At 31.6% G+C, this 12,631-nt stretch overlaps 4 protein-coding genes across 4 annotated transcripts in view; 2 read left to right on the top strand and 2 right to left on the bottom strand.

Annotated features, from left to right (window-relative positions):
• Window positions 1-763: 763 nt before the first annotated feature.
• On the bottom strand, window positions 764-1,940 carry LOAG_08446 (hypothetical protein; the record flags this gene model as incomplete). Its single annotated transcript, XM_003143978.1, has 3 exons — window positions 764-958; window positions 1,350-1,594; window positions 1,853-1,940. 3 exons carry the CDS (start codon window positions 1,938-1,940, stop codon window positions 764-766), a joined length of 528 nt encoding a protein of 175 aa, XP_003144026.1.
• Window positions 1,941-2,160: 220 nt separating this feature from the next.
• On the bottom strand, window positions 2,161-3,571 carry LOAG_08445 (hypothetical protein; the record flags this gene model as incomplete). Its single annotated transcript, XM_003143977.1, has 5 exons — window positions 2,161-2,299; window positions 2,410-2,528; window positions 2,671-2,832; window positions 3,152-3,281; window positions 3,396-3,571. 5 exons carry the CDS (start codon window positions 3,569-3,571, stop codon window positions 2,161-2,163), a joined length of 726 nt encoding a protein of 241 aa, XP_003144025.1.
• Window positions 3,572-5,207: 1,636 nt separating this feature from the next.
• On the top strand, window positions 5,208-7,509 carry LOAG_08444 (dual specificity phosphatase). The gene is made up of 3 exons (XM_003143976.2): window positions 5,208-5,409; window positions 6,387-6,557; window positions 6,926-7,509. Exons 1-3 carry the CDS (start codon window positions 5,308-5,310, stop codon window positions 7,196-7,198), a joined length of 546 nt encoding a protein of 181 aa, XP_003144024.1. The 5' UTR covers window positions 5,208-5,307; the 3' UTR covers window positions 7,199-7,509.
• A 3,020-nt stretch (window positions 7,510-10,529) lies between these two features.
• The window catches only part of LOAG_18246 (calpain-5), a gene marked incomplete at both ends in the record, with an annotated part of 7,191 nt that continues 5,089 nt past the window's right edge, over window positions 10,530-12,631 (top strand). The window contains 3 exons of the mRNA XM_020450910.1: window positions 10,530-10,691; window positions 11,718-11,849; window positions 12,068-12,270. Coding sequence (XP_020305359.1) covers window positions 10,530-10,691; window positions 11,718-11,849; window positions 12,068-12,270 — 497 coding nt within the window. The remainder of the gene's footprint in view (window positions 10,692-11,717; window positions 11,850-12,067; window positions 12,271-12,631) is intronic.

Below are 12,631 nucleotides of genomic sequence, written 5' to 3'. Positions count from 1 at the left end.
GAATTCCATCAACGAGGTTAAGCTTTAAAGGATCAGATTTTTATCTTAATAGGGAATTAATCCACGAAACACATTTACTTTCTCACCACTTAAAAAATGATCTCAGAGTTGGAAAGCATATTTTTGACTTTTATGTCGTTTATAGCTGAAGCTCTGATGCTTATTTCGTTTGATGAGTCCTTGTCTTATGCCAAGTATACCACACTTCTCAATTACGACCTTTACTGCAATCAGGCGTATCGAACGCATTTTACTTATTCAAACCAACAAACGAATCCTTTCCATCATAATTTAACAATAGCGTCCCGTTCCTTCTTTTCCTTCTCTTTGTGAAATTCAGAGAAAGTGAGAAAGCAATATCAAAGCTTACTTGAAAGAAGCTTTAACCCGACACAACAACTTCTTCAAATTCGATACAAGTAAAATAGATGAAATGTTTCTAGCCAGATCAGAATGAAACATAAAATATATTAAGAACAGTTGCAGTTCTACTTTTTTCCATAACATATAATAGAACTGTCAGAACATACATGTCTGCTAACTCTTCAGTTGTTTCAAACTGAAGCTACATTTATTCTCGATTGGAACCTGTAAATAACAGATACACGCACCCGCACTCTTGCATCTGTCAAATACTGTTAAGGCGCAACATGAAAAACCAAACTCTAAACTTTTAGTATTCAAATAAAGCATAATAGTTTCTGTTCAAATTTATTCATTTATCAACACAACAAATAAGAAAAATACAAACGTAAAAAACTGCCTAACTAGCAGAAGGTATTGGAAATTGTGGATTTGGAAGATCGACTTCATCTTCCAATGTCTCCATCCATCCGATACCCCAAAGGCCTTCAAGATCATATTTGAGTCGCGCTTCACGGGTCATTATATGTATTGAGATATTCTCGAAAGTGTAACACAACCATCGGCCAACTTTCGCCTTTTTCGGTGGCTGCACCTTAAAATTCGAAAGTTCTTTTATTAGGAATTTTTAGAGAGAAAAACACCGTGACACTGACGCGACTAGAGATACAATATCTATAATAAAGAGTTAATGACAACATGCAGACAGAAACGGTACTTTTACTGCAGCTACTAGAATTGCATCTTCTGAAAGTTCTTTATTATTTTTAAATAAAGAAAGATAGGGAAGTAAATTCTTCATTTATATTCTAAAAAACAAGCAAAATACCCACACAATAGAGATAAGGAAGTACCGAAAATACCAAAAATTACCCCAAAATCAATTCTATTTAAATCTCTATAAAACTGTTCTATGAAGTCAGGTCGTATTTCAGTTTTTGAAAAAATGAATCATAGAAATGAGATAGAAATGCAGCACAACAAACCTCATTATTCTTAAGTTTGAAACATTTCCGTATAGCAAGCACCATAGCCTCACCATGCCTCATATTATGAGGAGTGCAAATAATAATATATCTCTCATGTTTGTCATTTATAGGTACTTTGATGCAAACGATATCTTCGGAGCGTTCAGCGCGGAGTATGTCCACAATTTCCTTCACACTAAACGGACTCGATGAAGAATCTTGTTCGAAGTCTAGCAACGGTTCAAGACGTTGACGTAAGCGATCTGCAATAAGTAAAAAGTTAAATGAAACATAGAAGTTACATAGGTCATCTCACACTATACGAAACATGGTTAAATAAACAATTATAATAAACGAAAACGAAGGAATCGTTAATGACAGTAAAAATATGACAAACACCAGTTTAATATTTCCGGCTGCCTTAAAGAACAGGTCTGTTTCGAAACATACCATTCGTTCTAAAATTATAAATCGATGCCGACTGATGTGGAATTCTGAGTCAAAAGTAAGGACACACATACCTGACTTCGATATAATTTCGCACGGAGTTTCCGATTCAGTCTCCATCTCAACATATTCCTCGGTATACTGCTCGAAATACTTCTGCATTTCTCGAATTCTTTCCAAATCAATTTGTTTTTCTACTTCGATCGGATGTTTTTCATCGGGTCTCGATAGCTCCACATCTTTTGCATCGGTTAAATGCCGTAACACAGTTCTATTTGTAAGATGAAAATTTGTTGATCTGTTTTTGATCAGCCGTAAAGAAGCAAAAGTAAAATGATGATGTGCAGTATCGTATATTGAAACGTGACTCAAACGACTGATTTTAAGAATTGGTCGCCATGTCGGCAATCGGATTAGCGTGGATGATAACATTTTGAATTTTTTGTTCAACAACTGGTCGATATTTGGCGTCAACTTTGACTTTCTCCAACTCGTCCAAGGTGTCAAATCCGTCTATTACGCTGCAAATAATATGAATTTAACAAAATAAGCACGATATTGGCAAAAAATAAGAAACATTAATAAAACTGTACATATCAAAAGTAAAAATTACAACAAAAGCAAAACAGACCGCCCGAAAACAGTATACTTCAAGTCCAGTGTTGGATGTTTTGCGTATGTGATGAAAAACTGCGATCGACTTGTATTTGGTCCGTTACCAGCCATAGACACAACGCCTCTGGCGTCGTGCTGCAATGATATATTGAGATATCAAAAACATGGTTTTCACTTTTACAACTCAAAAATTAAATCATTAAGAAAATTGACAAAAAGATACTGCAGCAAAAATGAATGAAGCCAGTGTTAAAACATATAAACAGCATGAGCATACCTTCAAGGTTGTGTTTAATTCGTCCTCAATTGGCCCACCCCAAATACTGTCACCTCCTTTACCTGTACCAGTTGGGTCACCAGTTTGTACCATAAAATCTTTAATATTACGATGAAAAATGCAGTTATCGTAATAACCGCTTGCGCACAATGCCAAGAAATTCTGCAAATTGGTAATTTAATGCTAAAAAGAACAGAAATAGGTCAGATAAACTTCAAAAAATGACTTTCCACAGATAACACTGTATCATGATAGAGTCGCACAACAATTTCATGTCAAAAGAAGTTATGTGCATGTAACATGATTACATGTAATCATGTACAGAGTAGGATCACGTATCCAGTGGAATAACGTGTAATAATCATATGCATGCAACAAAGTCATGCGTAGCACAAGACACATTCCTTAAAAAAGAAACATAAAATGTAGAAAATGTTTGAAATACGTTACTATATCTTGTAATTAGACAATGATAACTCACTTCACACGTCTTCGGACATAAATCGCAATACAATTCGATTTTGATATCACCCAACGTTGTCTGCAACGTGACCGACATACGCCCGCAACGTGTCACGTTTAATTCAGACTTGGAAAGAAAAAATGTTAAACTGAAATAAAAAAAAGGTAAGGTAAAAAAATTAATTGAAAAAATCAAATAAAAAATTGAATTAATTAAGTTATGTATCTTAAAAAGACAACTTTATGGGATTATTATATCATACACACTACAAAGTGCACTAAAAAGTACACGTGAAAAAAGCATCCCACGCATATTTTCCACGCATATTTTTTTAATGCACTTCGACAAACGTTCCAAACCGCTCCACGTAACAAAATCACGTAGGACGCACCGCAAAGAACCATATTGTTTCGTCCGTCCGTAAACTGAAGATTTCATTTCTAGTACCTTTCAGTTTGGTACTTTATTAGGTGTACGTGGATACTTACTTGGGACAGTCCATTGGCAAAGGAAGTAGCCGAGACCTTTGAACCCGGGTTCAGATGAATTATAAAATACTACTGGGATGTATTTGACTGGGGATAATTCCAATAATTCACTTTCCAATTATCCATAATTAATATTAACTCTACTTCGTTTATTTCTTACTTCTCTCTTCATCCTCATTTTTGGAGTACTTAACCCCTTCCTCAGTCTATAAATATTGGATTTCTTCTCAATCTCAGGAGTACTTGATTCTATCCTCCATTACACGAATACTTGACTATTTCCTATCTTCAACAATACTTGACCTCTTTCTTCTTCTTCGGGAATACTTACCATCGTATTCTTAAGAAAGATTTCGTTTTATGCAGAAACTGTAATCCCTTAAACACACTTTCAATTAAAAGAGAGGAATCGAAAGAGATCTATCTTCCGTTGTCGCTAATAGAGTTATGTTGGCCATTATTTATTTTAAAAATTCAGAAAGGAGAAATAAATGTTGAGTAACTGTCAAATAACTGTCAAATTTCAATATAAATATATTTTAACTGGAATGACAAGTACAGTGTTTGTTTTCCCTTTCGAAATCAATTTCTAATTCTTTGTAAATACGCGTGTAATTTCCAGTTGAATAAATTCTGAAGTTTGCTGAATTCGGATTTTAATTTATTACTTATTCCTGTAATTTAATCGAAAAACCTCACCTCATTTTACCTTACCTCTTCCGCTGATATGAGCACAAATGTGGATGTGAAGTCCAACGATTGGATTCTAATGTCTTATGTATATATTGACTCGTGACCTTGCTAGATCTGTCTTGAAAACGAATCATATTCCCCTCCCCCCTTCCTTTCATGTTCTATCAAAAAATACAAATTTCTTGAGTGCTATGACAAAATTGACTACAAATCCCCTCGTTTGAGTATGATGCGATCACCTGTCCTTGTAAATGTTGTAGATGACAAAGACAGAGAGAATGTCTATCAGCCAACTCTGTACTAGCTTTTTATCTCGGTGGACCTGAACATAAAGAAAGTATAAAAAATGATGGTGCGAATTCAAGGACAAGTTATCGATTTGAAAATGTGAAGACCGATCGTTTATTTACTGAAGAAATCAAGGAGCGCATATAACTTTTTAGGGAAATCTTTAGCTCTTTTTCTGGAACGTCTTTAGGTTTCTTTTTGAAGATATTCAACCTTTCAGTTTTCTGAATTTACTAAAAATTTCCTTTCACTCGTTTTAGACATGACATGAAAAGAACTGGTTCATTTGAACAATAGAGAGAGTTAGGAAATGTGGTGCTTTTGGTGATATTTTTCAGTTAACATTACTGATGTGCAAACATTCGGGTCGTTTCATTCTATTACAGCTTGATGTTTATGGTTTATGTGAGCAGTAGCAACAGCAGCAGTCTTTCTTTTCTTCTTTTGATCTTTCTCTCAGAAACAACAGAAACAATTCTATTGATCATGCAGCTGTCTGTTATTAGAATGATTTGACGGCTGATTTCGTATAATATAAATCTTTTCTATGATTCCTGTTCATCATATAATTGAAGTTAAATAAGTATAGATATATTTATTTTGTTATTTTTAGGTCAAAGGATGTTTTGATACTATTGAATAAGTAGTACACAAAAAATAAAAGGAAATTAAAACCCACTGTTTGAGTGCATATATAAGTGACATATGAGGGAGGAATCACAAAACATGGTTACTTCGAAATTGTGCGATATTTCGGAAGTGCGACCATATCTGTACTTGAGTGGTTTTGGCTGTATTACAGAGAAGGTGAGCCTTTGTTACTGAAATACTGCAATTGTCATCAAAAGCGAATCATTGGGCATTTTTGGTGATCTCCTACGAATTCATTTAATCAGAAATATCATATTTTAGGAATTGATTGCTTTAAATATCGGATTCATTACACTGCCATGAAATTTTACGTTTATCTCTATTGCATGATTTTTTTTTGAATAAAAATCGAAAGAATTTTCCTCTCATAATTCAGTAGTTATATATTGATTCAGAATTACCGTAGGACAGGAATAAAACTCGTCAGATCCTCAGAGGCCTGTTAGAGTAAGAGGAAAAGTATTAATTAGTTTGAATAACAATAATTGGAAAGAAATTAATGATGGTGTCGAGTAGAGAGCAAATTAAAATTCGAAGTAGTATAAGGCAAAAAGAACAATATTATAGAAAAGAATTTCTTTGAAATATGAATTAGAGGCTATCATTCCATTTTTTTTTCTTTTCGAATTTAAAAATACATTTTATATCCGTAGTGCTGCTAATATTTTCTCAAATAGTGGATTTTTTTCGACATGATAGTCGGTATTATTGTAATATCTCTCAAATAATGGATTTCTTTATGGTTTGATAAGCTAGGACCGTCACCTGGTTTTTTAAAAATTTGGCAGTTGACTGATATTCATCTCTTGATGGTACATTTATAAAATAAAGATTCACTAAAATTGAAAGTCTGGACTGAAGTAAGTAAGAAATTGTAATTGGCAAAAAAAAACTTATGAGAAGATATTTCATTTCAGCTTGCTAATATTAAAAAATAATGTATTTGCGATATATTTACGACTTAAGAAGTGTATTTTTCTGAAAAGCTGGATAGAAGGAAAATGCTGTTACATCCTAAAGCAATGTACTGATTATTGCACTTATATAGAAATGTTTGTTTCAGAATTTGAAACAATTAGAAAACTGTCGTTTTTATAGTGCCTTCCGCAGATGTTTTCATATATTCATTCCAGAAACTGCGAGATCTTGGGATAACACACATAATTGATGCTACCAATCTTCCGAATAATCCGCATTATGAAGGAATCGAATTTCTGGATATTATGGTAGATGATTCACTGATCGCCAAACTTACTCCTCATTTTGACAGTGCTGCAAAGTTTATTCAGAATGCACAAAAAAAGGTATTGGAATATAATTTTCAAGCGAAGCATTTTTTGCATTTTATGTACTTCGACCTGATATTTTTGTCGTTACGAAATTTGATCAGGTAGAGAAATTGTGAATGATAGTAACAATTGTAATAATTGCGTATTTTCGAGTACTATAAGCATACTTATGAGGATTTCAAAAAAATGTTATCATTTGATAGCTGATTTACATAATAAGACTGAGTTCATCTACATTAAATATAATTGTTGAGAGGGTCATAAAAGTTTAAGGTATAAAACTGCGGAAAGAGTAACGCTTATGTTAGTGGTGGATGATGTATATTTCAAATTTTAGAGAAAAAGTTAAACTTTCCATTAAAAAATGTTTTTTTTTTCCACAGGGTGGAAAGATATTAGTTTATTGTGCAGCTGGTATCAGCCGTTCTGCATCGCTATGTATAATGTCATTGGTACTCAACGAAGGCTTAAGCCTGAGAGAAGCATATTACGATGTACTGGATAAAAGACCATTCATATCGCCAAATATAGCATTTTGGCGACAGATGATCGAATATGAGCGTAAAGAGCGGGGTCAGAGTACTGTGGAGCTACTGAGAGGAATGGCACGACCTATTCCGGATGTATATGTCAAGAAACCAAAATCTAATGCCTAATCAAATCAAGTTCGTGATTCCGAACTGGTAAATGAAATCAAACCGCACGGGTGAGAAACTGTGAATCACATACAATTAACTATCTATGGATAAGATGATGCGAATGTCTTGAAAAGCTTTTGTTGAAAATCATGGGTGTTTGTACAAATGCATTCATCGTTTCATGTTTCGACACATAATGCATTAGCACGACACAATCGTTAGAAATTGTCAATACTCACTATAAATAGATAATATCTGTTATTTTGTTGAATGTCGTGTAGCGCGAAGAGGATAAAGAAGAAAAAATAATTTAATAAATTTTGTCATCCAAGCCATTTTTGTTTTCTAGAATTATCGTCGTAGAACTTGATGATTCCTTTTTGCTGGGAATTCCGTTCATGTTGCTAGTGTTCAAGCAGTAATTCTAATCATTTTTTGCAGCGATTCGGGTGCTAGACATTCTTATCTTTAAATTTCATTACTTTTAATTTTGTTGAAAGATGTGACAGATTTGAATGTAGTGACCTAAACCAAATGAAACTGTCGTCATGCATTTTATTGAACTTTTAGTTCGTGATCCCGAATTGAGAAATCAAACCAAGCCACACGAGTGAGAACTGTCAAGTCTGTACAATAAATTATATAGGAGCTGGGAAATAGCGAAATAGCTGGAAAATAGAAATAGGAAAAAGCGGAAATAGCGAAATAGCGAAACAGAAAATTTTCGGACTAAATTTTTGTTGTGGATGTGCTTTAATTCATCAAAGATCACGAATGTCATCTTACACTGAGGCTGACATATGTCTTACAGCATAGATATTTTTTTTCCGAAGATTTGATTATTAATGGCCTCTAAAACATTGTCCTCTAAAACAACTGACTTTGCTTTTGTTGTTATCAAGTTTGTCGTTGCTAAGTAGCTGATTAATGGTAATTTATAAAAGATCAACAATGTATCAAAACTTTTGCCACTGAATGAGTCACCAAGTGGACGAGAAATTTGAGGGAAGTGTAGCGTTATTAGGTTAAAGGTAATTACTGTCCTTTTTTTTCGAATTATCTTTCAGTAAACTTTAAACTTTCATTAACGCTATTTGCATTAACCAGAAGAAATATCCGTTCATTTGACCATATCTATAGCAAGTTTTAATCTAAATTGGCAGAAAATCAGTCAACTTATCGCTGTATCATATTCTATTTATAGCTGCCAGGAAATTGAAATGCTTTAGGAAATTTATGTAAATCCAATATATTCATAGCTTTTATCTTCCCTTTCAACACTGCCTGAAGAATCATTGAAAACCAAAAGTGAAATGCGCAGGATAATATTTTGAATTTCGGTATTAAGCCATCATGTTTCTGAAGAGATTCAGAAGCAACAACAAAGAATTTGTACTTATTGCCGTTGTTGTTTATGATTCTCATCAGTAAAATAATGCTTGAAATTAATGTCTTCGTATGAAGACCTCACATATCAGTTAATCCGGATGCGTAAATCATTGTATCCGGATTAATGGACATGTGAAGCAACACTGTTGACATAGCAGAGGTAAATATGACATTTGACAAAAAAAAAAATTCTTTCATGTGAATAACAATTATTAAAAAATAGAGAAATTTCGTCCAATTAAATTAAATTAACGTATCGTTTGAAATAGAGAAGGACGTTCATAACAAAATAATTTTGTACTTTTTTTTTTTTGAAGAAAAAAACTGTCACAAATTATTGTCATCGTTCTTCTTTTCTCATCAGTAATTTTTGCTGTTTAAAAAGTATTTTAAAATAAAAAAAAGCTATAAATATGGCAATTCAAAAATAGTACTTAAAAAATCAAAATTATATTTGATATTATCTACCTGTGCTACCTATCCTAATATTTCAGTATGGAATATCTAGCAGATTCTAGTACTCCTATGAGGGAAGGAAATGAAATACTTCATAATACTTTCTGTCATTTCATTGTAGTTAAATAATTTTAACACAAAAAGGAAAAAAAAGAGTGTTTGCTAAAATCTCAAAATTATATTCGGATACCTGTCTAGTACCAATAAATGATTGTGATATGTTCGTTGTTCAAAAGGACAAAGAAAGAAAAGAAGAAGGTTTTCTGGATTGTCAACTTGTTGGTGATATCTCGTTGCCTTATAATTAAACATTCTCAAACATTAATGAGATTATGAGGATCAGATCTGAGGTGCATTTACCAAATCTACTGGTAGGACAAAAAAAAGAAACTTTTTTTTGAAAAAAAAATCTCTAAAGAAAAAAAAACTTCCGAAACATCCCTTAATGATTGGGACTTACTTTTGCTTTTCTAGCTTATGCAGTTATTTGTTGAATTGAAATCAATAGGTCATTTATGGAAAAGGAATAATTTTAATAGCAGTAAAGGTCAGGTTGAAGAAGTAAACTTGTCACCATACAGTTTACCTGTATTATTTTTATTGTTAAACAAATTTACATTCGACATTGTCATATATTGCCTTTTTTTTTCAATCGATACCTGAAAAATTCAGGTATTTCAATTTCTACCTATAGAATATAATATATCCTATAATTAATGTTTAACAAGAAGCATTACATATAAATGATATTTCATAAATAATTCGAAATTTCATACAATGAAAAATTTGAGAGAGAAAAAGACGAGCAGACAAAAGAGAACTTGTTATTACCTGTTTTTCCTCAGTATTTCTTGTCATATTTTGTCAACCTGATTAAGTATACCTATCACATTTCATATTACAGTACTTTTTCATCCTTGCTCAACATCAGCATCTATCATTTCATATGTTTGATTAATTCAATGTGTTTGAAAATTACTGATAAAGTAGCAATGATTTTAAAGATTGAAAAAGACAAAGTTATCAATTACTAATTAAGTTATTATTAAAAAGAAAAAAAATCATTTCAAGTTATAATTTTCAAGAGATTTGTCACATATTTTTTATGATGAAATTAATTTGCACATACCTTTCTTTTATCTTGTAAATATAATATTTTCTCAGGTAGATCATAGATCAAATTAGAAACAAACGTTTGTACAAAAATATATTAAAGAATAATTTTAGTAGAATAAAATTTAACGATAGAAATAATTGCTTTCAAATATTTGTTGACCTTTTCTGTTCAAATCAATGTCTGTCTGTTCGTTTGTCTGTCTGCCTGTCCGTCCGTCTGTCTTTGCATTTATACATGTAAACAAACACACCCTTCTAATGTTCCTTCAAAAAATTACACATTACTAATTTACAGTCGTAATGGTAATGGTGATTGTCATCATCGTTTGTCATCATCTTTTAAGAAGGATTGGTGTAAAGCGAACATTGTCACACTAACGTCACCGTAATGGGAAAACAATACTTTCATGCGCAAAATTATCAACGTCTAAAAGCGGAATGTATTCGAAAGAAACAGCTTTTTGTGGATGTTCAATTTCCGCCTACCAATGATTCTTTATTTTTGAGACCAATTAATCCAGAAATTGATATCATATGGAAACGTCCAGGTGTAAGTAATTCTTTTTTTTTTCACTTTTTCAAACTTATCATATCAGTGATATGACGACTTTTTCAATATCATTCATAATTTTCTTTTTTAAAATTGAAATAATTACAGCCAAATAGCTAGGATATTCATTTATTCATTAGAAAAACTCTGTTTCTCATTAATTAATTAATTAACTTTAATGTATCCATTAGCAGCTTCATTTAAACACAAGGCACTGTTTTGAACATAAACTAATTCAAAATTTGATCTCTTGACCAGTTGATTATTCCTAATCAATGCTGTTATCAGATAAGATTAAATTTAACATATAAAATCTTTATTCTTGGATACAATATAAAAAGTACACTGAAAATGATAACAATTCATTTGATCATCATTTGTAAATGTTATCAGTGTTAAACTGATTAAATTCTTATACTTTCAATATGTGATGAACAGAAATTTAAGTAGGAGTGGACATATGAATGGACACTCCATTGTACTGTAATTGAAAGTAGAAATAATACTTATGTAATGTGAAAGAAGAACGACTAATTAGCACAATTCATCATTATTTTGCTATTTTCTTCATCATCATTTAGTGTAACATCTCTCTCTCTCTCTCATTGCGCAAATGTCCACCCCAAATACTGTCACCTCCTTCACCTGTACCAGTTGGGTCACCAGTTTGTACCATAAAATCTTTAATATTACGATGAAAAATGCAGTTATCGTAATAACCGCTTGCGCAGAATACCAAGAAATTCCGCATTTTATATCATTAACCCAAATACACTTTAAATTATAATTGTTAATTAATTTTGAAATTTAATTATCATTTAATTTTTTAAAATGTCCTCATATATTCGCAAATATCTTGATTAACATGATTTCAGAAATGGAAGAAATGAGTTATTTTATTGCCAAAGAAGTAGAAAAGAAAAGAAGGAAGAATCTGATGAATGTTTTCAATTTCGAAATTTTTTCACACCTATCATCTCTGATCAAATTTCTCTTTCTTACATTTAAGCAAGCTAAGATTTACAGGAGATTGTTGACAATCCACAGCTATTTGTGGAAGGTGCTACGGCAAATGATGTCACCCAAGGTATACTTGGTAACTGTTGGTTTGTATCTGCCTGTTCTGCGCTTACACATCATCAAGCATTGCTTAAAAAAGTTCGTTTTCCAAGTTGTCTCCAGTTTATGTTTCATTGTTCTTTGATCCAGCTAGAAGAAATTGAATAATATTATCCTGGAAATAAACAACATTAATTGTTTCATTTGTTAAAAATAGCTATAATATTAGTAGTATGATAATCATTATACTAATTTATTAGCATAAAATTTAGCTAACTTTTTAATTATGAAATAAATATTATCGAAAATGAATTCAGGTAATACCAGATGCTAGTGGACAAGAATGGACAAGCAGTAACAATTACTGTGGCATATTCCGTTTCTGTTTTTGGCGTTTCAATCAATGGATTGAAATAGTTATTGATGATTTATTACCAACTCAAGATGGAAAATTACTATTTGCACGATCAAAATCATCCAATGAATTTTGGAGTGCTTTGCTCGAAAAAGCTTTTGCCAAGTTTTTTTTTGCTTATAAAATAAAATTAATAAACTTTAACAAATTCTTTTGTAATTTTTGAACTATTCAAAATTTGATTTGTTGTAATAATTTTTGAACTATTCAAAATTTGATTTGTTGTAATAATTTTTGAGCTATTCAAAATTTGATTTATTGATAATAATTCTTTGTTGCAACTGTTTTTTCTCAGCAATAATTTACAATGATTATGATGAAATTTCAAATATTATATATTTTCAATAAACGATGATAATGATTATGATAATCTTATGATAATCTTATATTTGTGATAATCTTATGATTATGATAATCTTATGATAATCTTATATTTGTGATAATCTTATGATTATGATAATCTTAT

The sequence above is a fragment of the Loa loa genome, assembly GCF_000183805.2.
Source record: "Loa loa unplaced genomic scaffold supercont3.237, whole genome shotgun sequence".
Taxonomy (NCBI): Eukaryota; Metazoa; Nematoda; class Chromadorea; order Rhabditida; family Onchocercidae; genus Loa; species Loa loa.
Note: the sequence above shows the minus strand (reverse complement) of the source record. Positions and strands in the feature narration are given on the sequence as shown.